The following is a 27763-nucleotide window of genomic DNA, read 5'->3' as shown; positions in this document are numbered from 1 at the left end:
AAACTCTCCCTTCCCCTTAATTCGGTGGGAGACTTGCAACATTGTCACCTCAAGATTGAAAGTGGATGTTTTTTTTAGACAATAATGAGTGAAATAGGGAGGTTAAATAGATTTCATTGAATCAGATATTTAAAACTGGTCAGCCACTAAGGTAAGTGCAAGCAGATTATTTCTGTATATTAAACTGCTTAGTCATCTCAGTTTTATTCATTGCATCACTCATGGATCAAAGACCTTTGAGAAAAGAAAGAAAGATCTAACCACAGTTTGCCTTTATGACAAACTAAAGGCATTTTGTTGCGCGCCCCTTGTGAGCACTGACTTTGATGTGTGGCCATATATCAAACCAATAATAAAATAGAATAAACCTAATATGTTAGGCAAATGGCAAATTATTGTTTGATCTGCAATTTGACCACTACATTTCCTGGTTCAATTAAAATTGGCGTTTGAAAATTCCTCTATTATACAATGCACATGTTGGAAAACGACAAACTCAGTTAACCAAAATGCATCTTCAATTCATCTTGACATTTCCCACGAAGCCTAGAAAGAAAAAAAAAACGTTTTGTGAGCAGTGTATTTTAATTTCCTGAACCTGATGTTTGAAATATGAATATTTACAACGTATTATTTTCAAGAAAAATGTGGAATGCTAATAAAAGCATTGATGACACTCAATGTGCCGTTCAAACATTTCTTCTTCTATGGATGGCAAAATGCATACCATCGTCTGTCCATCAAAGCGTAGGTGATGACGTCAAAGTTACGCGTCAAAGAGATCAAAGATTTGTGCGGTGACGCCACAGTGCAACACTTCAGTTAAGTCTGATTAATGTCCAGCTGCACGCATCGCCTTCAGTCTGCTGTCATCTGGGCCTGCAACCACCAAACACCTCAATAGTGGTAAGTAAACATAATTTGGATGTTTTGCTAACATGTTGGCCTATGTTCAATTTACAAATAACACGTTGACCATTTTTTTTTTGTCTGTGCACGCGCGCGCGTGTCTGCTTGTGGGTTGCTTAAGCTGTTTGTTTAGCTTATTAAAATAGTTCTCAATCGTGGTGGTAAGTACTTTCAAAAGTGAATATATTTTTCGTCATATTGTCTCGTTTTGAGTGTACCCAATGTAGCGGAGGCTTTTAAGATGAGGTTACCGGACCTACGAGGGTCCATCAAGCGTACGTTGAGGGTCTGCAATATTGCTAATCAATAATGTTGAATGACGTTTAAAATTGCATGTCTACATATGGAAAACAGCACGGCAATAAACAAACTTAATAAAGCAATTTCTTTTGTACCTAGGCCGTAGGTGAATTAATAGCGCTAAATAATATTTTGTAGGAGGTCAATATTGTTAGTTCACTAAAGCACTAACAAGCATCACTAATGGAATGTGAAAGACTCATACTCACTTCCAGAGTACAGATCAGTTGTATTTAACTTACAAAGTAAATATACAAGTTGTAAAAAAAAAAAAAAAAAAAGACAACACACAGGGAGACTGTAGCAACTGAAAAAATCAAGTTGGCTGACATTTTTAGACGGAAGTCCCTTCCTGGTTGTGGCATCTTGGTATTCAGATTTTGATTGCCCAATTAAAAACAAATTAGACTAATTCATGAATAACTTATAGTAACTAATTCTGGTATTGTTTCCCTAATTATATTTCCTCATATTTGTAAGTTAGCTATTGAAACACTACTGCTTCATGCTTCCGTAGCAAAAGTCCATTCTCATATTCAGAATGGCGCGCGTGAGAGACTGTAGTTTAATTCAGCAGTAAACTCAATTTTCCTTGGAAGTGTCTTGTTTCCTCAGCTTTGCCCCGCCTCAGCAATGCGCATCAATACATCTCCCCTGGTATTGCTTTCCAGGGTAGAGAAATTTCCCCCTCTCGATGGGGGCGGGTGCAAGGCGAAGTGACCACTGGGGGGCGCGCTGCGTCTTTGTGAGTGGCTTGGTGGGCGGTACCCAACTAACCACTAGCTTCTTCTAGCTATCGATCGTCGGCGTTTAGCTCGACGGTTTTGCAATGACTGGATTGTTTCTTTCGGGTGAATACTGCAAGCCGAGGCGACCAGAAATGGTTCTTTGGAAACCGCCGTACAAGTAAGAACCGTCCTTGTTTGTTTTCGTAAAATAGACACTACGTTTGATCAGCAGTTGTGGTTTTTGAAAAACGGCGGAGACAGGCTACGTTTCGTTGCTCTTGCTAGCAGAGGACGGAGGTCGATAGAATTGGAAGAGTCCCCCACTAATATTTCATCTGAGTAGTTTTTCCCTCTGAATTAAAACGATGTTCTTTTTCATATTAAAACAATGGATATAACTGAATGAGCATTTGCTCTCATTTCCGCTTGAATGCGATTGCAACTCAATGACAGCTACATACGTGCAGCTCATTTAGAGCTGGCAGAGCGATGTGTCCCTTATCGTTCCAATGTGTTAAAGTACAAATGGCTGGACTCACGTCCGGGCGGTGTCTTATAAGGAGTTTTTATAAACTGCATGCATTTTTACTCAGCGATTATGACAGGAGAGCTCGCGCTGCCTTCACAATCCCACACAACTCATTTCCCCCAATCGGAAATGCCAGACGTCTTCCGGTCTCTTTTGTTTTTCAAACAGTACTGCCTTTTTTTAGCATTACGTGAACATCATAGCCGCCTGGCAGATTAAACAATTCTAAAGGTTTTTTTGTTAGATTGTAATTACGACAGGCGTGGCGCCCTTATTGGTATAGAACTGGAGAAACAGTAATTGAACTGCGTCTTTCATGATAATAGGGAAATTCTCCACAGGCTCCTGAAAGCGTCTTGTTACGTAATCTAGCAAGTGGGCGTGTTCGTGGATGGGGGGGTTAGGGTGATTACGAGTAGTGTACACGCGCTCTCCGCCACACAAAAGTGGGCTTTACCGTTTAAATTCTCGAACACTCTGATAGTTTGGCAGACGGGAACGAGCAGGGACGAAGTCGTCGTCTTTTTAACAAACGTGCAGGTAAGACTCCATCTTTCCTCCCCCGTACACTTGGCGTCCACGCGTGTGTGTAGTATTGTCTTAGTTTAGCTTTTGGATGCCAATCAAATAGATGCTAATGAGGAGGTTTGGACTATTGCCTTGCTGGGATCTCCCTTTCGTGATAAAAGAGAAAGCTGAGCCAAGACGGCATTTGTCTGTTCGGAGAGGGACGAATTGTGTCGTCCAGGTGCCACATTCGCGTGGTACAAGTTAGCACGCGTGCTGCCCTTGTGTTTACGTGTGGTACGTGGCTAGCCCAGCCACGTGGTCCGTGGAGCTTGAGAACATGTGGCCACTGTAAACACGGCCAGGTCCGTCAGCCTGCTCCAGGCTCGCTTTCAAAATGTCATAAACAACAGCAACGTGTTAACTCTAGTTTACAATTTTAAGTAGAACTGAACTGGGGAAGTATTTTTTCCCCCTACTTTCGCCTGCTTTTGTGCTTGTTCCATCGGGGATGTATTCGTTGGTTTCACCTCCTCAAAGCTCAAGCTGTGTTAAATGTGGCCTTTCACAACAATAACGAGAAGTTAGTAAAACGTCTGTACATTTATTTAAAAAAAAAAAAAGAGTTAATAGTTTATTTTTGTTGTTGCTGCTGTACCGAGTAAGGTTGTCTAACCGCACTGCGTTTTCCCCACATAAATCTTTCTTCCCCAATTTCCCCAAAATTTCTCCCACTCTTTGCGTTTATTAAAAATAAATGGGAGACAATATGCCAAACACCTTTCGCGCCACCACCCTTTTTTGACCAGAGTTATTTGATTATTTCGTTTTGACTAGGGTTTTTTAAATGTTTGATTATTATGGTAAATGTTTGGTAATTATTAGTTTGGAATGAAAACGGATTGTTTTATTTGAGCTTTCATATTTTGTTTTTTACCTATGTATGGAGTATTTGTCGATTGCTGCATTAAAAAAAAAAATCACCAAGCTTTGTGTAATAAACTAAAATTCTCAAATGATTTTGACCTTTCTTCTGTCCAAAACCAAAGTAAATTCTATTGAAAAGAACCCCTAAAGCTCATGTATAATATTGACAAATTCAAAAGCAAAGAACAGTTTTGCTTTAAGTAATTAACATATTTTTTATAGATATCAAGAAAAGGACATCGTCTTGGAAATGTCTCTTTGTCAAAAGACAATCCTTAATAAATATATTTTTTTAATGTTAGACTTTAATTGGATGAGTGGAAAACGAGGTGACAGACTATCTTGCATGGCTGGTCTGGTCAGTACGGCTGCTGTCCAAGAGCGAGGCTACACTCCCTCCAGCTCTCGTATGCTTGTCTGATGTAAAGTTGTGCCGGTGACAAATACAATCCGTTTCATTGCTCAAGTTGATTAACCACTCAGCTCCTAATTGAACGTTGTTTATCACCGAGTGTAAGTCTCAAGTGATGTCTTTGGTATTTACCAATTGGTATTTCCAATGAAAGGTGTACATAATATGATGAACGTCATAGCTCCGATTAGACTGTCGGTACTATGCTGTGACAACTGCAGCCACAACACTGAACCTTTCAAATGTAAAATAAAATACATTGTTGATGCTGCAAAGGCATGAGTTTTAATGTCTTTTCTAGGGTGGCATGACACAAAGCATTTGACGCTTACCTGTCTTGGTTTACTTCCACCTCTCTGTTGTTGGCCTGCTTGTTGCATGGTAGCTGGCAGAAGGTCTTTGGGGGTTTGCTCATGATCCTCCCTTCTTTGTGCCCACAGCCACTGCGACAGTGACGGCACAAAATGAAGGAAGCCCCACCCCCCCCCCCCTCCTCTCTCTTTGTTGCAAAAACCCACCTTAATTAACTGACCTGCCATATTGACAAGACGCTAATCCAGCATTCACCACCCAACTGGTACAAGCGGTTGAAGGTGTGATGCTCATCTGTGGTCCACCAAGTGCCATTTTGGTTTTGAGACGGCGCCAGCAAAGAGACGAGACGGCCGCGAGCGAGCGTTGACGCATCGTGTTAATGATGTTATGAATCAAAGCTAATAAGCCACCGCCAAAATCGATAACATCGGCGCTCGCGCTTTGTGTCTGGGAAATATGCTTTTCATTTTCATTCTGCCTGACGTGCAGATGAGAGCAAGTCAAAAGCGAAAGGTGGGAGTTTATGTGAGCAGTTGACAGAGCCTCGAGACTCACTCACCTAAACCTCACCTTCAGTGCCCCACCACTCCCTTTGTCTTCCGCATCCCCCTCTCTCTCGCTCTCTCACACACACAGGCACACGAGCGTCTCATTAATTGAACTACCATCTGCTCCATATGTACCATCCCAATTAGAGGGATTGAACTTTCACCCCACCTGTCTAAATCTGAGAGGTGGAACTATACGAACACACTGGCACGCACACACTCGGTGTAAACTGTCCAGACTTTGAGCCTTTTTTTGTTGTCTTTCCACAGGGTCTGAACTGGATTGTCAGCCTTGTGTAGTGTTTTTGGTCTCCGCCCCCTCAAGTGTCCTCTGGACCTCGGCTGGCCATGGTGGTCTGAAGAAAGGGGAGGTGCTGCGTGCGTGCGTCTTGACTCGAAGGGACCCGGAACGAAGAGAAGCACTTTCCCAAGCCCGATTCCAATATGTCTCAAAACCGAGAACTTGTTGAGTTTTACGTTAGCTATAAACTCTCCTTGAGAAACTACCCCCTCAACCTCGTTGGACTCACACAGGAATTGAACAGGACTGACGGCGGCGCGGAAGCCTCAGGCGAGGAGCAGCGCATGCAGACGCCCGCCAACGGGACTACCAATGGCACCAGTCCCCCAGCGTCGCCGCCACGACAGACGGCGAGCCTAAACGCGGTGAAGGAGGCCCTGCGGGACTCGGCCAATGAGTTTGAGGTGCGCTACTCCCACGCCTTCAGCGACCTGGACCAACAGCTACACATCACGCCGGCCACGGCCTACCAAAGCTTTGAGAACGTTGTGAATGAGGTATTCCGGGACGACATCAACTGGGGCCGCATCGTGGGGCTCTTTGCGTTTGGCGGCGCGCTGTGCGTCGAGTGCATGGAGAAGGAGATGAGCCCTCTGGTGGGCAGGATCATCGAGTGGATGACGGTATACCTAGATAACCACCTTCAGCCCTGGATTGAGAGCCAAGGAGGCTGGGTGAGTCTCAAATGCATGCACCTCACTGAGTTGTTCACTTAGGCTCGTTGCGGTTAGGCATTGTAAAAGTCAGACTTGCTTCTTTTCACAGCACAATACCGCTTTGGTTCTGCTTTGATTCGCCCCGTTGGGCTCTTGGAGCTCAGGTTCAGAAGTTGTACTTTGCACTAACTAGCAGATGCCAGTGGAAAATCTCAAGACTGTGGCCTAACGTTTTTAAGTTGGCTCTGGAATTTTTTGTGTGTTTGGAGTTGGCTATGGAATGTGTTTGTGTGTTTGGATTCTTTCAACACCGAAGGAGTGGTTCGTTGCTGATTGTTTATGATGTGATTTTGACATGACGTATTGGTAAGGTATCGTCAGATGGTCATGGGAGACTTGAGACTAGATAGAACGCTGTCAACAGAGGCGCAGATTGTGCACTAACAATGGTCAAATCACAGCTTGCTCAGCTGCTGGCTAATTGATCAACAACTAGACGCTCGATGAGCTCAATGAACACAGGAGGATATCGGCCTTTGGAGCCGCCGTGCCGTCCGCCCGCCGTGCCTGGGGGCTGAGTTGTATCATCTCAGGGTGGGGAAGATTCCAGGCCATCACAGATAGTTCTTTGTTTCACAGCGGTCACTCGATTGGTTCTTGGCCATCCTCTCTCTCTCTCTCGCTTTTTTTTTTTTTCTTCCCCTCCTCTCTTTCCTGTTCTCCTCCCTTGCCCCGGCCTCTCTTCTAGCAAGCGCTTGTCCGTGGCAGCTGGGGTTGGCTAGAGCCTGGCCGTCCCAGTACAGTCTGACCCGTGTGTGCGCGTGCGCGCACTGCAGGACCGTTAAGGTCAGCTTTTTCCTTTGTGCCAGCCATTTGATGGTATGAAGGAGAACGGCAGCCACGGGGAGGGGTTGTTTATGTCCACTCTGGTGTTCTGTATAGCGGCAGGTCAAAGGCCGACGCTATGGCAACCGCCATCCCAGCGGTTGCTGCGTTGTGCACCTAGGAGGAAAGCTCACTGGGCAGGCCGCACGCAGCTTTTGTCTCTTTGCACGGCCAGATGCCCATTTTAAAAGGGGATGTAACGTACAACGATAGAAGCAGGCATTTAATGTTTCTCCATGTGTTCAATTTGAATGGTGGCCAATCGAGTGTACAATTGGCGAGCCTTGAATGTTGACCATCGTACATTTTTGGAGGCTGGATGTCCAGTTTCAGCGCTTTGAATAAGAGTGCTGCTCACCTCACATATTGCTGCTGCTCATGTTGAGATGGCGTCTTTCTGGAATACACTCTGCAAAATACTTAACTAAATCCTTGTATGCTTACGAAATAGAACGAAAACCACATATCACCTTAACACAATGAATGGCCTGTCAGTCTTTCAGAAAACATAAAAAAAAACTGAACCAAATATTGCTAATATTTACAATTTCATTTCAGGGGTGGACTTGTTTACCTAAAGATGTTGCAGAGTTAAGAGGTGGAATTTGTTTACCTAAAGATGTTGCAGATCTAAGATATTTAAGGCAATTTATTGCTCATGAAAATGTGACCAAGGCCATTATTTTAAGAATGTGACGATATACAAGCACACCCTTGTCACACTTGCGCGGCGTCATCAAGTGTTTGCGTGTCTACGTAACGTGGACCGGGAGAAGTAAGTAAGTAAGTGAATGAATGTTGTCCTGAAAGTTAAATGGCTCAGCGTCTATGCTTTCACTTCTCCTGCCGATGGATAACACTTCCCAGCGCGCATGGTGCCACTTCCTCCGAAGCCCCAAGCCAGCCCTCCCCTCCCTCGGTTGGCTTTTTATTGCACTGTGCAGAGAGCATATAAGTGTGACCCTTCTTGCTTATTTATGAGCACACTCCAGCCGCCAGGGCAGTCCCGACAGCACAGATGGAAACTTGAGTGTTTTACCAGCACAGTATCGTAGCATCATCCCCCCCCTGTTCATATTTGAATTAGTCTCCTCATCAAACAGCCTGTCTCACTTCTTTTTTTTTTTTTGTGGTCTCGACGGCTCAAATTCAAAACACCCCAGATTCCCCGAAAGGCACCCGTTGCAAAACCCACGCAAGACGCTTTCTCGCTCGCTTCTCTATTTTTTGTAGCTCTTGCAACTTGCCTTTCTTTCCCCTTGGCACATCCTCGCAGGGATATGCCACCGGCAGATGTTGGATTGTCGCCGTGAGGCAGGTGTGCCCTCCTCAATGTTAGCTGATGAAATGTTTGTCTGCTAGTCTGCACCACCTAGTTCCTCAGTCGCTTTCAAATGAAGCATTACGGTATGCAGTAAAATGAAGGAGAGATAAAAGTGGGGAAACAAGAACCAGTTGACAGATAATGGGCGACCTTCCAGTCATCTTAGAAGTTTTGACACCCACTTGTAGGCGGCTCCATTTTCAACAAGTCAAGATTTGAGTAGGACAGGGAGTTCCCTGCATAATTTGTCACATCACAAAACAAACACAATAACACACTAGATGAATCAGTCTGCTTTCATGAACGACTAGAGAATTTACACAATACTTGTAAGAGCCTGAAATCAGAAAATTTGTTAAAAACGGCTCTAAAAATTGCTTGATTATTAAATGTGGGCAATTAATTTGATAATCGATTTGTTATTGATTAATTTTGACACTTCCACCTGTATCTCCTAAAATGCTACTTAAGCTCGCGGTTGAAATGTTCTAAAAATGTGACACACCATTTACATCACTGTTAAAATGTTTGTCCAGCTTTTTATTCACTTGGCATTTCAACACTGGAGTTAGAGAATAACACACTCTAACCCTAACCCATAGACCCAGCTAACAATAATAATGAAAACAAAAAAAAAATTCTTAAGGTGTCCTATCTCAATATGACCTTGTCCAAATGACCTGTTGAAATCAACTGGGGGGGGGGGGGGGGGGGGGGATAGTGCTGTAAGACTCTTAACAACTGCACGACCTTGTATGGCGTATCCAGGAGTGTTTAGAAAACAGCTGCTTCTCAAGGAGTCTTCATTTTAGATTGAAACATCCCATCGTAGAAAGAATGTGTCTCGTTCCAAGTTACTGTAGCAATGCAAATATTTCTAGACTATCTTAAATAACAATAGAATGTAGCCAATAAAACTTAATAAGGCTTCAGGAACCGCGTAGGCATCGTGACAATTGTTTGCAATATAGACTATAAATTACAATTTCAGTTCCTCATTGTGAGGAAAATGATTCTGACAACTTGTCATCCAACCTAAGTGTTCAGATAGAATGTGGCAGGGGTCACAGGTTCTGCAGTGTAGAGCAAACCTTGCTGTCATTAATACCACCAGCCAGGCTAGCAAACGATCCCGCCGGAGCTTATTTTGGAGGCCGTGCTGAGCGAGCTGCTGAGATAGTGCCATATTAGCGGTTCCTGATGGGAGATAAATATTCTCGGCCAGAGCCGCGACCGAGCAAAGTGCCCGAGTAAAAGGCCATATATTGCCAGATAATAGACAGACAGGGGAGGAAGCGGCAGTGCCATCGACCCTAATAACACTGTTACCGGCCGAGGAGGCGATTGCAGTGATTACTCAGTGGAGACCGAGCTGCCTCAGGGTCGAGCTACAGCCTTATTACCAATTAGGGAAGAATAATATCTTAACTCGCTTTTGAGGGAAACAATGTCTTCCCCCTCCTCTGGCAGACATAAAAGTCTCTCTGTTCTGAAAAAGCTCGATGGCAGCTGGGTGGAGCTAATGCTTGGGGAAGAAACCTGTAAAAGAAGAAAAGTACTTAAAGGCCATTAGTCCAGTTGTTACATGCCACTAAATATGTAAAAAGCTTAGGTTGCCATCAAATTGCCTCTTTTCTTACCACCAAATTGAATTAGCATTTAAAAGGAAGACCAACACATAGCTTTTTTTGTGGTACAAAACCATGGAAAAGCATCTCAAACTTCCCTCTTTGTCCATTAACATCATGATTTAGTTGTCATGTTGGTGCCATATTATTGATAGATTTGTATATTGATGGTCTTTCTTTTTGAAGTGGCTCATTAATTCATGTCTTATTCCCATTTTGGAATTCCCCATTCTATTTCCATCGAACGTTGCATTGCGCAGTGTGGTTTTGCCTTCAGGTCACCATTGTGAAGGGAACAGACTAGAAGATGGCCAGATGGACACAACCATGCAGTTCCTCCTTTCGCTAAATGGGACTCTAAATCTTACCACCTTAAAAAGCTTTGTTATTATCTGTGCCCCCCAGCATCCCCCCCTCTCATGTAATTAACATAGAGGTGGTTAGATCCACAGTCATCTGTCAGACTGGCTGCCCTAGAAGAGAGGGAAATCTCACCCTCGGGACGCATCCAGCCCGCCTCTTCCTCCGCTCCTCGTCCTTTATCTTCTATACGTCTCTTGCATCTCTTTGCCGGGCTTCCGATCGATTTTTGTCCCTTATTTTTTAGTCTGCGCCTCCCTCGCCACCCCGCCACTCACCTCTCTCGCTCAATACGTCCTTTCCCCATCAATCTTTGTGCCCCTCATGTCCGCGTCCACATCGGCCTGTCAGTCCCCATTGAGATTGTGGCTAAATGAAAGAGAATTTCTTGATCCCCCCTACCCCATATATTTGCCAATTCAGAGCACGTGTACCTTTGCTAATAAACATTGTATGTGTGTGGTTGCGTTAAAAGGACACTGTTTACCGTATCAGGTAGTCTTGCACACAGCTCTTATCTCATGTCAATTTATTTTATATTGTATTTATATTGTGACATGTTGCGGGGGGGGGGGGGAGGGGACAGCGCCACGCTGGACCAATGACTATTTTAAACAAAGGACCTGAAGCCAGCCACACGCACGTGCAAAAAAGTGTTTGCTCGAGTTGTGCACATAACTGGTCATGTATTTAGGTTTTTTTTTTTTAATTTAATCATTCCTAAGGTTGAACCAACTGCAATTTTGCTAACTTCTGACTGCTGGGTTAAAAATTGGACCAACCCAGGTTTTTTCCCCTATTTTTAACCCAAATAGTGTTGTGTTTAACCCAGTGTTATTAGGGGTTTATACATGTAACACACACAAAGACAAAGCTCCAGCAAAACATCACTTCGCATCCAAATTTGATCACTGGAAGGCACTTTAGCTCATTTTTGGGGGCGGCTCTGTACTGATCTGAATGTGCTCATATATATGCGTATCTATTGTTTCCATATGCAGTACGCATGTGTATGTGTCTCTGGATGTGGGCGCCCCCCCTTTTTTTCTTTTTTTTTTTTTTCTTTTCTCATAAACATCCATGATACACAGCTTGGCAGTCTGTGTTTCTTTGTACTCAGTGGTGTGTCACAGTCCCAAGCTGACAATGACAACGAACAGATTGTACCATCTGAGTCTCCCGCTGCTCTGCAATGAAAACATCAGGAATGTCATTTGCGAGTTTTGGTATGCAAGAAGGTGCGCCCGTTGGTCCCTCTTTGTTTTGATTTGTTTAGCCACCTTTAGATGAAACTGTACGGCAAATCACCTTCCCAACCATATGTAAGTAGATGATTATGTGGCAACAAAGATTATTTCGTAATGAAAATCTAATGACAGCTCTATTAGAATGGTGTATACATAGATGCGAGTGGATTTAGTTTATTTGTAGAGGCAAGTTTATTTTTGTATGATTAGCAACAATGTACAGTAGATTTACTTAAAATGGCATCTTTGTGTAGTGGTTCGGTCAGGAATCTGATTAAAATATTTTCCCATTGTGTAGTGTATTAAATATTATATAAACCTATATTTTTATTAAACACAGCATCATCACCAGAGGGATTCATGTTGTACTCTTTTAATTTAATTTTTATCATAATAATCCCAAGTAAACAGTAGTCTGAGGAAAAAATGGCACTTTATTGCAAAATTGTATTATTCAATAAATAGTGAGAGCTACAGTTAATTGTTTTCCTAAGTAAAAAAAAAAAAAAAAGATTTTGAATTTCTTATCTTGATGAAACACAAAAGATAGTTATGGCCTAAATCCAATTTGTACAATTTGTAAGTGCAACTATGCCTATAAACAAAAACTTGTGTGTAAATGAGCAGTCAGATTTTGCTGACATTATGGTGCTGACAATTTTGCACGATGATTCTATACGTTGCTGTCATCCTTGTGAGACGGGCCATATGCGCTCACTTATGCTTATGTGTGCAGCGCAGACATCCAGATGTATAACAGATTAGCAGCGTCTTCACTGTCTAGACTGGCAGCGCTGTCACAAAAGTGTTGCCAGTCCAGCGGCGTGAAGACTTCCCCTATCAGCGAATCCCACACACATACGTACATATCCACCCCCCATGAAAGACACGAAGAAGCCGCCTGTGGCCAAAGATGAGCCACAATGGCCAATATGATGTGCCGGTGACTCAGCTCGACGAGGTTGTAGCTAGTCGGTGACACCATGGTGCACTGTGGCTTTGTGAAGCCAAGGCAAGAATCGTTTTGGTGTGCTGCTCCACTCATCTCAGGCTTAGTGGTAAAATCAGGTCATGAGCAAACAGCCCCCCCAGCCCCCACTCATCATCTTGCCTCCATTTTTACCTCCCTGCTCTACCCCTACGGGTAGCCAGCCCCCTTTCTCATTTCACCCAAATTAAAAAAGCCAACCCTATTGTCTTTTTTTCTTTCTCCACGCACCCCTCTCATTTCAATGCACTCTCTTCCTCTGTCGTATCTGTGATCAGATTATATGGCATATCGCGGGATTAGTGTGGCTTGTGGCGTGTATAAAGATGGAGAGCAGGGGGCATGTTGATGAGGCTTTCATGCAAATGCTCACTGCCCGACTTATGAGGACTAAATGATGATAAAGAGCATCGAGGCCACGGTACCCGTGCGCATCCCAAACACGTTTCAGCCTTGGGGCGCGCTAAGCAATAACGATATTGTCAGCGCCTAAGCAATAAGAGTGCAGATAATAAAACAATTTGTCCACAACATGAAGATGAAATCCTGCTCCACAAATCATGCTCCTTTTCAAGTCTCTCCCCTCATCACTTTGTGGCACACCTTCTTCGTCCTTTCTGAGTTTCCATCCCAGGTTTTCACTCCTCTTGAATTAATTTAAGACTAATCAGGAAGCATGGACATGGCCAGGGCATTAAATGTAGATTAATTTAAGATTAAAAGGCTCAAGCATCAATCAGTTGGAGTGCACGTAATGAATGTCTTAATAGTTCTAAATTAAAAAAACGACAACATGCATATACATTTTAGAATGCAATGGAAAGCTTAATTTGCCATCCTCCCACATATCACTAGTAGAATTTCAACTAAATAGTAGAATTTCTATTGAACAAAAAAGCTAAAACTTAAATGGGTATCAGGTAGTGTGGAAACCTGTGCCCAACCATTATTTTATTTTTTTTACCTTTATATATTCTAACCATTCCCGACGGGTGTAAACACAACCTAAAGTCATGTTTTTTCTGGGGAGGAAAAAAACTTTGCAAAAGAAATCTCATACTCGATATATTATACAATCTCATACTCAAGTAATGATGGTTCTGTAAATTCCTATGTACGTGTTGGGTGAAGGTTCAGGGTTCTCCTGGGGAGATTTTATGTACTGTACTGTCACTCTTGACACATGCTCGTGTACGCACGCACACACACCTGACTTTCCAGTGTATGTTTGCTGTGTAAATTTTGTGTGCGTGTTGACAGAATGGGGTTTTGTGGAAAGAGATCCCCCCGAGTGGGAACAGATTGGTGTCTGAGCCTTCGTGTCCTGACTCATTAATCTTGTCTTTAATTCATGGCCTCACTGTCAGTGCAACACACACAAGCTCAGCAAGCCTTGGTACCAAGGTCCTAAAACGGAGGAAAGCGTACTTTGAGCCTCGTTGGCACAAGTAAAAGCATTGTTACTACAAGGAGGGAGGTTTAATATTTTAATATCCTCATTTGTTCTTGCTTCTTCGCCACTTATTGGAAACAATCCATCACACAAACACACGCCTCTTATCACTGATCTTGGGCATCAGTGCCAAGAATGTGAAATTAAAAGAACAAAGTGGTTTAATGAATGATAGAGCAACCGAGCTGCAGGAATTGTTTACTAGGAAGTCTTGCTAACTGGCAAAGGATTTCATGGAGAGTGTTGGTTGCTTCACTTTTCCCACATCTGTAACTGGAAGAAAAAAAAAATCCTACACGTGAGTCCGTAATGGCATAATGACAAGATATGACTTGTAAACAAGAGTATTGATTGATTTGGCAGCGATTGTAGATTTAAGTATTTTTCAATGTGGTGCCACAGTCTTGGCACGCTAAACTTTGGGCCGCGTCATCCAAATCCTGTTTTAGCAATTTTGCATGTGTTCTTAGCGTCTTTGTCCTCCACAGAAGAACCACCGCCCTCGTCAGTCAGACTTGTAGAGCGTCAGCCATTGTCCCGACATTGCTGGATCGATCCACCTTTCCTTCCTTAAGTTACTGGAACTGGAAAAAAGATGTCTTGACATTCATACCAGATCATTTTGTCTCCTTGTGGTTTGAGTCCTTTATATATGCCTTTGGGCAACTCTTGGCTTGCCGCTTTGTGCTTTTTATTTCTTCATTACTGTGTCTTGGTCATCATTCTCATTTTGGATGCACCGTGAACACTGTGGGTGATGTTTCTGAGCCGCTTGCTGACGTCATCCCGCCTTCTTTGCTTCTCATGCCAGGGAATCGGCTTATCGCTTGATTTACCCGATTGAACTGGGCTGTAAGTTTTTGTGCTCACAAATCCCTTCCTGCCCTGGTCATGTGAGATTGCTGGCAGATTTCCTTGCTTCTCAAAGGTCAAAGCGATCGTGATGAAGATGGAAAAGGGGAGGAATCATGCCGAGGGGGCATTTTTCCTGGAAGAGAAAGTTTTGTTCTGACTTGGCACCGATTTGACCTCCAGATCCAAAGCAATTCAACAAAATTTTTTTTAGTTTTTTAGTTAATTTTTAGTTTAACTAAAGATTATTTTTCAAAATTTGACTAACGTGTTATTTTGTCGATCTAATGCACGGCGTAGATTCAAACAAATGTTTTGATTTACATTCCTTTTTTATGCTGAGGAAAACTTTGTGAGGTTGTTGTAGTAAATGCTAAGAAGACTGCAAGTCAAAGTGTGTAGTAAGTTAGCAAGTTAACAAATCTAATTGAAGTAGGATGACACAGTGATTGGCTGATGTGTTTAGGGATTGTGCAAGCAGCAGGGTCACGTTACCTCACCGGAGCACTCTGTCACTGTAAATAAAGAGTATTTTGTCAGTCACATTACATCAGTGCAAGTTTGCTCCGTAAACAAAAACACAAGAGGAAGGACGTCCTACCACGCATGTACATGTGTTGCAACCAAATGAAAGGTTGCTTAGCGACATTCCTCAAATAGTCACTGGCTCTTTTGGGGTCTTAATGGGTATTGAAGTTGAGTCCTCTGAGTTTCAAGACCAATGCGTTGTTTGTCCAAACCTGTACTACTGGTGGGTCGGGACGCAAAGTGGTCGGAAAAATGTGCAGGGATTCCTCAGGGTACAACTTTACAGACGGACAGCAATGCCCGGAATGGCCATGTGACTTACTGATGTAACAAGTAGGCTACAGTTCAATTGGTCACAGGAAGTTAAGCAGGCAAGAGATGACAACTCCCACATGACCGATTCATTCACTGAACAGAAACTTCGATAAGAACTTTACAAGTAAGGCATCCGGAATATAAAGGCTCGTTCAGGAGGGGTGTGTTTGTGTGATCACTGAAAACTGACTCAGGTTCATCAGCACAGAAGAATGCTGCTCTTTGAGTCATGTATTTATTTATTTATTTTTATATCAAGTGAGTTCCCACACAGTCCTAAACTTTCCATTGTAGCTTCTTGTGTGACCTTGTGTCCATTTGAAAGTCTCTGGCACGCTCTTCACACCATTATACAAAAATGCTTGTGCGCGCAAGAATAGCTTTGACAGCATTGTGTTGAAGGTGAATACTTAACGCTTGGTCATTCTGAACCGCCTGGAACTCTCTGCTGCACTCCAGCATCGAATAAGCATTGTTTGGTCCAAAAGTTCATCAGACTAATGTAGTTTGAAGCAGACTGATGGGAATTGGTTGGAAAAGCGTGGGGACTTGACAATGGGCAATCAGAACAGAAAATTGAAGCCTAAAGGCCATGTTGCGATGTCGGGACAAAAATGTGTCTATTCGGTATTGATTACCTTTTTTTTTTTTTTTTCCATGGCCCATAAAAAAAAAAATTCATGGTTTCAGTGTCAAGCAAAAGACATTTAACGGCTTCGTTTCGGATGACCTTATTTGGAAACTATGGTACTTGTAACACAGAATGTAGGCCGCTTGGGGAGATACCCCAAGCTATTTAGCAACGTGTATTTCTAGTTTTTATTTTCATGCCCAGTTAATCATCGCAGTTATTGACAATTTGATGGATAGGGACCGTTGATCATTCTTCTCACCTACTGCTGGCGATCAAAATTCCCTTTGTTTTTGTTTTTTGCTGTCGGCAGGGAAAAAAAGTCACCCGTGTGTTGGACTTGTTATGGCGCAACACAGGCGCAACCAACCAGACCGAGGTGATGAATAAGAAGCTCCTGCTAATGATCGTTAAAACGTTTCTTTCTCCACATGCTGCAGTGTTTGGACCATTTGTCAGCCACACTAATCAGCTGCTTTCTCGTTGCTGTGGCAACCAACCGCATGATCTCTCAAACCCCCTTTTCCCACTCAACTTGTTTCTTGCTTGAGCTAATCTCTGGGCCCTCCAGGCTTCCTCCCCTACCACCCATAACCCCCCACCCCCCCAAATTCAGAACAAGTGAAAAGCTTCAAAATGTTACGAGGCTTCCCACGTGGGAGTGGATAAAGAAAAAGGTGCGTTTGTGTGAAATGAAAGAAAATGGTGGCTTTAAAAAGGGGGGGGGGGGCTGATGGAATACATTCCTTCCTACTACATAATAAAAGAGTGGCCCTTGGGATCCTTGAATTACAATGACTATCTAATCCAATGGGTGGAAAACAGGCGGTAACAACTTGTTTAAATGGAGCTGATGCAAATGGTAGAGTATGCATCTGGATGGAGTGGTGCACAATTTTAGTATTTTGAGTCGCTGATACCCATGCATGTGCATGTTTTACGCAAGAATACCTCAACATGTGCAATCGCACATGAATGCTTAGTATGCAAATGAATGAATAGCGAAAGATATAACAAAGAGGAAATGTGAGAAATTGAATTTGGCACTGTTCAACCTTCAAATAACATTGCTAGTGTTTTTCATCACACGTGTTTCCCCTGATCGTAGCGCCTAAGTTTAAGTGGACCTCTCCGGTATGTCTGTCTGAAGGGCAACATTTTGCTCGTGTAATGACCCTTTCGGTCCGTTAAGATGATTTAAGATCATTTACGCAACACTCACAATGTCATCAAAGCAGCACATTTACATTTTGCATCGCAATCAGCATAATCAAACGTTTACTAGCTAAATTTGCTCTTCATCTGGTTGTCCGCCCTTGTCGTATGAAATATTCGTATTTTTTTCAATATAAGAATTGAGGCTGAATAAGTACATGATCTAATGTCGCTATGGCGACAAGAAATGCAACAAGCCTTTGAATTTGTTAACTATTCACAACTATTGTTGAGGGCTTATGTGTTAATTTAAGCTCATCAGCAGCATGCCCCTCAGGGTTTGCATCTTTTGTTACTCCCAAGTGATCGATACAGCTTGTGCACTATTGACATGCCCTGGCTTGTCCCTCGTATAGGTGTCAGTCACTCTCATCACAAGGTGCTTGGCCATTCCACCCACATTGCTCACATTGCTTCTGACTGATTACACAAGAGTTGCATAGCCTTTGTTCAGGCCGCCCATTTCTCGTTAGAAACAATGAAGTCAACTATTGAAAGCAAGCATGACTCATGATTCCAGAATTTGTCAATCCCTGGTGACAGCTTTGGTCTGCTTGATTAAGTGTGTCCTGTCATCCTGCCCCCACCCCATTTGTGTCAGAAGTCATGGCGGTGTGGCGGTGGGTTCACTCAGGGTTTATGTTTGTCTGGAGGGTTGCTCTTAATCTCGGTATGCACCACAATCGAGGCTTGAGGAAGGCAAGGCGACATAGAAAGAAGAAAGAAGTCTTTTTCTCGGCCGGTTCCCCGCATTCCGAATTCAAGTTAACAGTCTCAAGGCCCACGCTTGGAAGGTTGGAATGCATGGCCGTCACCACCTTCTGCCATGTCCTCACATTTCTTTTTGATACGGCAGGACCTCCAAAGTCAAAAGGATTTGATTAATTTCAAAACAAATACTACTTAGTTCAACTTTGTCCATCTTGTGTGTCCACGTGTTAATGCCAAGAGCAAGAGGCGAGGTACGTTTGTTGCCTTAAATCAGTGCTTCTCAATTATTTTCTGTTACGCCCCCCCCTAGCAAGAAGAAAACTATTCGCGCCCCCCCCCCTCCCCACCGTGACTATCCTAACTTGTCTTGTAAGTCGTAAAATGTTGCACTGTCGCAAACGTGACAGAAGTAACAATGAGAGCGCCACTGCCCCCTGCTGTAGTAAACGCGCAATTACACTTTATTCTAGTACTGCCAAAAAAAAAAAGCCTGTTCCCCAGGGTCACACGCGCCCCCCCAGGAATAGCACCGCGCCCCCCTTGGGGGGCGCGCCCCACTATTTGAGAAGCACTGCCTTAAATGAACCTTGTATGCAGTTAAAGTTAGTAAACATTGACAGAAGATGAATGGACATAACCACTTGGGTTACACCCACAGCGGCGAACATCAGTGCAAGAGCTCATTTTCTTTAGAAATTCAGTGCTCACTTTTTTTATTTAGTCATTGAGATGATACTTTGGAGGGGTGAACAAATACTGCATCATGTCATCCGAATATTGCTCATGCTCAAGGGAGAATACAGCTGCTTTTGTCATTTATCATGAAAGTAAGCACGTGTTAAAATCCAAAGTCAAAACCATTTTGTCTGATTAGAAGTCACGTTGAACTGCGTAATATAGGCCCAAAAGTAAAAAGGTGCATTTATTTATCTTTTTCGGCAGTCATGTCAAGCACGATTGATGCCAGAAGAGAACGGTCATATTGTTTTTTTCTGTTCACCACAGTGGTCTCTTTTCCTTGTACAATGAACACGTATCAACACAAAAGACTTGGATAATGGTAAAGATATTAAAAAGTTGCATGACAATTGCTTTTTATGCACTCGGGTTTTACGTGCGCAAACGCACATAGGATTGAGGTCATTGCGCCGTCTTATCTTCCACCAGCATGTCGACACCCAGCAAAATTCTTAGAAAACTTTGCAAGATTTGTTGGTTCAGAAGTTCCTGTCAGTGCAACGACATTACACGATGCACTCCTACGCACTCTTGAGTTTTTTCATCCTGTGATGCTATTGAGTTTGAAGTTGGAGTGAACATTTACGGAACTCAAGGACCCCATGAAAATGCTTTGTAAATGAGTCTGAATATTGAAATCGTATTATCTGATTGAGTGAAGGTGTCTCACTGATTCAATCAACAGGCCGATTAGTCTTATTGAACTTCTTCTGTAGTCATATCTTGTTTCCAGAAACAGCCATCAACACCTCCGCAACAGTTTCACTTTTCTGCCTCATCTGTCTGCAGTTTCCCGTACAAGGCCAGAATGTTCCACTTGTTTGGTTCGCCCCTCCACGCAGAATTAGTCATGGCTCATTTTTGTCTGACTAATTGAGAATGACTGGCAAGTTTTTGAAGGCACTTAGGACAACATGGGCATCATCAGCACTGAGTCAGTTTGCTGTCCATTGTGAACCTGACAGACGCCACCTAATGGTGAAAGTTATTGGTTTTTATTTCCAGGAAATGATTTCAGTGGGTGGTGGCGGCGATGTGGGCCCTGAGCTGCAAAAGAATGTCAACATCTCACAAGAATCTCCTACAGCATTACTGGAATGAGGGCAAAAGGGACTAGTAGCAAATCCTAAGGTTCCTCCCTTGTATCTAAAAGGTGGTGTTAACTTGTTTACCATACACAGTCATGACCAAGGTGGTTGTTGAAACTTTTCACTTTATTTAACCGGTGCTCAATATGTGTTGCTATGGTGACGTAGACTCTCTACACAGCTGTTGGTGGATGTATGAAGCCTACAGTTGGACAGCTTGATAGAAATTCTAAAGGAGGTGGTGGACTTGACGCATCAATACATTTTATTTGTCAGTAGGTGGCACCTCTAAATGTCTTCAGGGCAGGACAGTTATCACATCTGACTCGGGCCCATCGAATTGCTCGACTATTGAAAAATGATCGGCTTACGGAGTCTATTGAGGCATGACTTCTCAAGGCGTCATTGTGTGTTTACTTGATATCTGAGATGTAAGATACGTTTTACCTGGATGTAAATACATTTGGTGAGGTTTTTAATATGCAAATGATGGTGCAGAATCCACGTTTGTTTCCGGTTCTTAAACATGATACAAGTGTGCCCCCTGCTGGTTGCTGTCGGGTTTTCAGAGGTAATGCAAATGCGGAGTTACTGTAAAAAAGCAATACATAAACATTTGTGCTCACGGCGCACGCTTAATTTTGAAAGATTAGGCACATCATTTTTTAGACAAACCATAAACAAGTTACCAATTTCAACACTTAATGTTGAATGCACATTTTACTACAGATTATTTTACATTTTATTTACGATAAATATATGAAATTAAGTTTATAAAATAAAAAGATTAAATCGAGCCAATTCAGTAAAGAGAATCGTGCGCCGTATATTGAATTAAACTCTTGACGGACTACAGAATAAGAAGTGGGCTGGATTGAGCTCATGGCTGTTTTTTTTTAGATTTGTGCAATTTTACCTGATCATCCAAACAACTGTTAGCCTTAAATGATGTTCCCCATGTTTGTTTTCCAGGAGCGTTTTGCTGAAATCTTTGGCCACGACGCGGCAGCGGAGATACGCCGCTCCCAGGAGAGCTTCAAGAAGTGGCTGCTGGCTGGGATGACCTTGGTGACCGGTGTGGTGGTGGGCTCGCTCCTCGCCCAGAAGCGCCTGTGATGCCCTCATCTTACACACTTAGACGCATACACATAAATACACGACACAAGTTGAAGGTTCTGTTTGCCATCCCCTATTGGACTGAGAATTGACCTTGTTGTTTTTGGACTGCTGTGAGAAGCAAGTGGAAGGGGAGAGTCTTTGTGTTCACATCACCCTTCCCACCCCTGCCATTAACCTCAGCATAAACACGTAGACATGTTATTTGCAGGAAATTTCTTCCTTTTTATGGCCCCTGTTTGGTTTTCTCTCCGTAATCGCGCACACATATTATTCATTCTATCTATACTACCCATTTTGATCCTCCGAGGAGGCTAAGGGTTGACCGACCACCAGAGTATGTGAACTAGCCTGACAAACGTTACAGTGCACACTACCCACAAAAATGTTGAGCTTTTGGGCTTTCAGGTGCAGTTTCAGAATGAACCAGAATTACCTGTACCACAAGGTCAAATGAAAATTTACCTATAAAGGTGTATGCCTTTTAGGGTTATCCTGATATTGCACCTGAAAGCCTTGTGTAGCTTTTTGCAAGTAGTCTATATAAATCTCCAAAAAAGCTGTTCCAAAACTTCCGAAAGCATCCAAGCCACAAATTATCATAATATATAGTAATGAACATTTGTTTGCATCATTATCTATTTTTATTTTTTTTTTTGTAATTTTTGTTTTTTGAGGGCGGGTCCACGCAAGTTCCCGAAACTCGATCTAAATTGTCAGCATGTTGTCGGCCTTGGCTACTCCTTTGGCCTGGTGTCGACGCCATTCCTGACGCTGGCAAGACATCACAAGCTCGAGCATGGCTGTGCCATATGGAAAGCGAAGGGCAGGATGTGGTTATCGGAACAGTAAAGAAAATTAATAATAAACAACAAAGTGCTGCATTCCTCTCTGATACTGTCTCGCATGGTAGTTTGTAATGTGTGGTGCTTTTTGTTTATGAGAAGACATTTTAGCTGTTGAATGCGGCTGTATAAAACAAAAGTGAGCTTACGTTTTGCTCATGTGCTTTTAGTTGTATTTGGATTTTTAAGACAATTGAACCCCAGCACTCCCAGCTGATTTATTGCTCAATTTTGAGTGGTGTTTTAATTTTTTTTTTCCCCGAATGTTTACGTTCAGCCAGCCAGAGCACAGTCTGCCGTGTTTGTGTGTGTGTGTGTGTGTGTGTGTGTGTGTGCGCGTGCGTTCGTGTGTGTGCGTGTGTTGGGGGGGCACGTTGTCCTCGTTTACTAGACAGTAGCTGACAAATGCAGCAAACGTAGCAGCTCACACCGCAGATAGGACATTTCTCAGCATGACCATGTTAGATATTTGGATGTAAAGTTGTAATGTTGATAGCACTGATCATTTAACACCCCCTGTTAAACATTTTCAATATGAGCAGTTAATAAAAGTTTATGATGCATTCATGTCTGCTTGTCTCATGGTTTGCACTTTACATCCTGTTTGGAAATCGGCAAAAGTCAAGATACTTATCGCCATAATACAACAATCTCCTTCAATTCTTTATAAGGTTGAGGAGCCTAATTGAATTTTGGAGATATGGAACCAGTCACCTTGATGATTGCTCCTTTCGCCTCGTCACCACCGTCCCCCTTTGCTTGCGCATATTGCCCACCTGCCGTCATTGCACCGGTCAGACGGAAGGGCCGGCCGGCCGAAGCGTCTTTGAAGCGTCGAGCTCAGATGAAAAGTTTGCAAAAGAGGAATATTGAAGCTGTAGTTGAATGTTCATCACAGTTACAAATGATTGCACTTTTACGCAAGAATACATGACCCAAGAAGGTTCACCAAGTGCCTCATGTTTCATACATATCACGCGCATTTGTTCGATGGCTGAAGATACGATAAATCTATCCATCTACCTGTTGCCAGTCAGACATCAGGATAAGTCCACATAACAGTGACATAACCCAAAAATACTTTCCAAGTAAAAGTCTATCGAGTCTCATTTATGACAACATTTTCAATGCTCACAAACTACTGTAACTGCTGGACGGAGATCAATCTTTATTGTCATTGTGCAAGTTACACCATGCAGAATCAGTGTCCTGCTGCATCTTCATTTCCACTGGCCCTTCTCATAGTCCCACTTGGCGGAAAGACCTTCGACTGGGTTCATCCTCATGTCTAACATCCTCTGGATTTGTTTGGCCTGCCACTCGCTGTCAAAGGTCCGGGGACGCGGAGGGTATACTGGAGACATTCAAATATCAGGAAATCAGTCCGTCATGTATCTCAGAACAGGTAACTTCACGCAAGTTCCTTCTTATCTGCTCAGTCTCTGACCCCACTCCATTACAATTTACAGTCGAGTTTATTTTCACTTATGATGCTGTCCACCATCCATACCAAAATGCCCAAACAATGTGTGTATAGACGAAGTGCGGTATCTAAAAATGATCATCTGTTGTCAGCTTATCGTCCGTCACATGTGAAAGTAAAAGCGTGTCCGTGAACCACGTGACACCATTCTCTTCTCTTATTGGCTACAACAATGTAAACACGAAAACGCCTTCGCGGACGGACCGACTCGTGTCTTGTGCTTTTCAACACAACGTGGAAGGAGATAATAATATCTGTCCTTTAATAGTGGTACGGACAATTACCTTCCCACAGAACAGTATAAAAAGTAGAGAATTTGCGGCAATAATGATTCGTTCTCTGAAATATATTGACACTATAAAGACACGACGACACGCGTAACTGCAGAAGTGTGGCTCATTGACACGTGATCAGCTAAATAGTTATAAAAAGCTCCATAACTTTTAACACTGTTGGTATTTTTAGTGTGCACATTATGTGACTACATCTGAAGGCGTAAAATTGAGTGCAAGACAAACACGGCACCTAAAGACGAATTTAAAAAAAATAAAAGGAATGACGTGCAACGAGCGCCCCGAACTCACCGTAGATGGACTGCCACAGGACAACCAGCCCGGTGAGGCCCAGAAAGATGAAGACCCCGCCCATGACAGTCTTCCACTCAGACGTGGTCTGCTTCATTTCTGGGTAAGTCTGACGAAACATCAGGCGGTAGACTGCCACGTGTTTGGACAAGATCATGGACGTTTTAGTGACTCTTTTATTGCAAACATTGTGTCCGTGTTAAGAGCTTACGGGCTATCTTCTCCTCTTTGGTCAATTGGTTCCAGGGCCCTTTCTCCTTCTGCTTTAGGCTCTTGTCAGCAGCACTCAGCTCATCCTTGTAGGCTTTGTCCGGCAACGGGGTGTCCACACGGTCACAGTACATTGGCTTGGACATGTCCGCTGCCTGGCTTACATCACCTGAGACAAACAATGCAAGGGGTTGATTCTCATTGCACAAAACGATCCCTGCATGACAAGTCATTTTGTTTATGTTGATATCTGCTATTTCATGCAGTTTGCCTTTTTATGACAGAAAGCAAGAAAAATGTATTTTTGTTTCATTCACCCCAATCTAAGCACTAGCTCGTATTTTCAGTCATGGATGGTGCACTTCAGACTTGTTATTATTGTTAACAAGTTCTAAAAGTGCCCCTGAGGAATATGTGTTTGAGCTGTTTCTTCTTAGGTATTCATGACCATCTTAATAGTTCTTCCCACCTCCTCCAAGGAGACTCAAATATGATACTGTACCGTGACCGTGCCTCGCCACGGTGGCGCTGCTCGGGGTCACGAGTGCCACCAAGCGCCTGCCTAGGAACCCTGTTCCTACACGCCCCGCAGTCAAGGCGAGCATCTGTAAACAGAGTGCATAAAATCTGCATTAACAAATTGGAAGAACTTGAGCATAATAAATTCACCACGAGAGCACAAAACGTATACACGTGAGCAAAATAATATTTCACTTTTACCTTGTGATTGCCTATTATTATACATTTTAGTTGCATTTTTTATGTTGTAAAAGTATATACATATCTTATCAGGGCCTGAGTAGCTATTCTGCAAGGTCCCTATTGTAATGTTATAAGTATTATTTTAATTTGTACTGTTTTCTTGAATATTGTGTTATTTATTATGTGAAAATGTGATGTTACTGTTTTTTTTTTAACGTTCTAATTTTATTAATTCAATGTATTATTATTATTATTATTATTATTATTATATTCCTCATTTGTGGCACATGGTTGCTCAAATTTTGTCTCTATCAATGATTTATTTTTTATTCTTCTCAAGTTACCGGATTTTTCGGACTATAAGACGTGTTTTTTCATAGTTTGGGTGGGGGGCGACTTATACTCAGGAGCGACTTGTATGTGAAATTATTCACAAATTTTTACTTGATCATTAACACATTACTTACTTACTAGTGTAGTTGATCACTTCACATGTTATTTTCACTTTGAACCGCATGAGGGCGCACTATGGCTGTGGAATAATAGAACCTCTCCCATTTGACTTTGGGTGAGAGTAGGAGAAAACTGGTAGTCAGCCAATTACAGGCCACATAGAGACAAACAATCATTCATACTCGCATTCATACTTGTTGTCAATTTAGAGTCCTTAAATAACTTAAAATTCATGCATGCATGAGTTGTGCTTAATGAATTTTGTCAAAAGACAAAATGTGTCATCTCAAGTTGAATGGGAGTGAAAGACATGAGCTTGTTAAAAGTGAACTTTTGCTTTGGTTTTGCAAAGTTAACTGACTGCACTTATTTATTTGTAAACATAGCAGCTGCATTAAGGTTTCTTTTGTGTCTTAATTCACTGTTGCAAACAAGTCTTCATTCCTAACAAAGGTTGCTGGCAACGCTCACTGAAAGTGAAAATGGCGGAAACTGGCAAGTGGTCAAATTTCGAGTGCAAGCTGACCTTCTAAAAGCAATAAAAGGCATGCCTGCAAATAACCGAGCTTCTTTGTCCCATTTTACGCAAGGCACATCGTTAGTACATGAATGAATATTCTGCACAGATCCGATATGTGCACTGGGCAATGATTGCCTCTTCGGAGAACCCTGATACAGATTAATTCCTTGCATTGTTTACCGTCTCTGCTGCACGTACACCACTCTCTCCACTGGACTTCCAGAGTGGCGCAGTTGAGAAAGAGAGGATGTTTACTTTTTTTTCTCTCCATTTTGTTTTCTCAGAGTATTCCGATTGTAATCATGGATACTCACCATGGTGGTGGTAGTGCAAATCCTACGAGGGGGAATAAAAGTTTCTTGTTTTGCTCCTGTCTTGTGTCTGCTTGGATATCAGGGACAAATGACAGTGAAGCAGCTAGTGGGCGGGTCCCAAGCACAGGGCAAAGTTGCACAGGGTGTTAGAAGACATCTATAAATATATTCATATTGGAAGAATTATGCCTCTGAACAATGTGGAAAGATGTTTACTGCATGCAGCAGGATGTAAAAAATGCAGAAATGTTGTCTTTTTCCCTTTTTTTCTCGCACTTCTCACTTTGTGCCGCAGGGAGGTTATTTAAGGGCACGAGGAGTTCGTTCACTGCCATTTTTTTTTTTTATGAGGATAATTTTTCCGGTATTTATATATATTACGTGGGAGGTCATGGTATATGGAAAAAAAAATACGTTCAACGGCTGATTGTGCCACACTGCTTGAGGATATTTTATTTTATTTTATTTTGACCGAGGTCTGGCCAAGAGCCCAGATGCAAAATGCCCATGAGGGGGGGTGGCTAGTTAGCCAACAGCAGCACAGAGAAAGCAAAAAGTGGAGGAGACTCACTCGGGTCAGGCAAGGACGGCTTCTTGTACGTTACTGCAACTGTTAGCTGTGACCCAAAACCAGGCAGATCTTTTTATACTTAATCTGTAACTCAACTCAACTATTATGTTTACTAAATGCATTGTCTTTGTGTCGAAGACCAAAGACTTTTCTGCCAGTTACAGTCCTTTGCTTCACTTTTTTTCCCAAAGAAATGAACATCTTCTATTGACTTCAGGTCAGTCTGTTGACTTAGCCATTGACGAATATTTCATTCACATGCCTTCAAAAGGTCTTGAGTTGCTTTCACTTTAGATTTTGTGTCATCCATCTGTCCTATCGATTTCCTAGCATTAGACTGAAGACGAGCGAGTTTAATATTATATTATTTTTAATTTATTCTGTCAACTGATAAACCCCAGTGAGTCTGTTCTGCTTGTTTATAGAGGAGCCCAAGGTCAAAAGAGCCATATGTCAGGAGTTTGGTGAAAAAAAATTGTGGCTGCCTTTCCTCTCAGCTGGAAATGGCAGCTGCCACGCTGTGAAGAAACTCAAGTAGAATTGGGCCTACGTCAGTCCAAACTAATTGCAGAAATACCCTGCAATGGCGATCAAAACAAAAGAGGATTCAAAATCACCCGGAGCAGGAAAAATCTTGGCTATCGAGAGGTCAACTCTGCTGCTAACTTTGCAAGGTTCTCGAGCCTGTGTGCAAAGCTCTTGGTCCTGTCACTTGACCCACACTTCTACAGTGAGAACTGTCAGAAACGGAATCCCTTCAGTCAAAAAGCTGCATGGGATCTCCATGTTGAAAGAGCAGAAGAAACCTGACTGCTCTACGGGCAGCTTCATGCACTGTCCACTAGCTGGCAGTGAGACTGGTCACCATTG

The 27763-nt window shown here is 42.7% G+C and overlaps 2 protein-coding genes and 1 long non-coding RNA gene across 3 annotated transcripts; 1 reads left to right on the top strand and 2 right to left on the bottom strand.

Moving 5' to 3' along the window:
- Window positions 1-1956: 1956 nt before the first annotated feature.
- On the top strand, window positions 1957-22619 carry bcl2l1 (BCL2 like 1). Its single transcript, XM_061269240.1, has 3 exons — window positions 1957-2115; window positions 5446-6150; window positions 21068-22619. The coding sequence occupies exons 2-3, from the start codon at window positions 5620-5622 to the stop codon at window positions 21209-21211; spliced, it is 675 nt and encodes a 224-aa protein (XP_061125224.1). The 5' UTR covers window positions 1957-2115; window positions 5446-5619; the 3' UTR covers window positions 21212-22619.
- Window positions 13978-15802, bottom strand: LOC133145616 (uncharacterized). Its single transcript, XR_009710953.1, has 3 exons — window positions 15471-15802; window positions 15365-15384; window positions 13978-15005 (listed from the first exon to the last, which is right to left on the bottom strand). It is a non-coding gene; the product is annotated as an uncharacterized LOC133145616 (long non-coding RNA).
- Window positions 22620-23204: 585 nt separating the features above from the next.
- LOC133145612 (cytochrome c oxidase subunit 4 isoform 2, mitochondrial) lies at window positions 23205-26483 on the bottom strand. The gene is made up of 5 exons (XM_061269253.1): window positions 26323-26483; window positions 24836-24938; window positions 24335-24502; window positions 24124-24255; window positions 23205-23410 (listed from the first exon to the last, which is right to left on the bottom strand). Exons 1-5 carry the CDS (start codon window positions 26323-26325, stop codon window positions 23277-23279), a joined length of 540 nt encoding a protein of 179 aa, XP_061125237.1. The 5' UTR covers window positions 26326-26483; the 3' UTR covers window positions 23205-23276.
- Between the last annotated feature and the right edge of the window lie 1280 nt (window positions 26484-27763).

This window comes from Syngnathus typhle, linkage group LG2 (assembly GCF_033458585.1).
Source record: "Syngnathus typhle isolate RoL2023-S1 ecotype Sweden linkage group LG2, RoL_Styp_1.0, whole genome shotgun sequence".
Taxonomy (NCBI): domain Eukaryota; kingdom Metazoa; phylum Chordata; class Actinopteri; order Syngnathiformes; family Syngnathidae; genus Syngnathus; species Syngnathus typhle.
The sequence above is the reverse complement of the archived record's forward strand: the minus strand, read 5'-3'. Positions and strand labels throughout refer to the sequence as shown.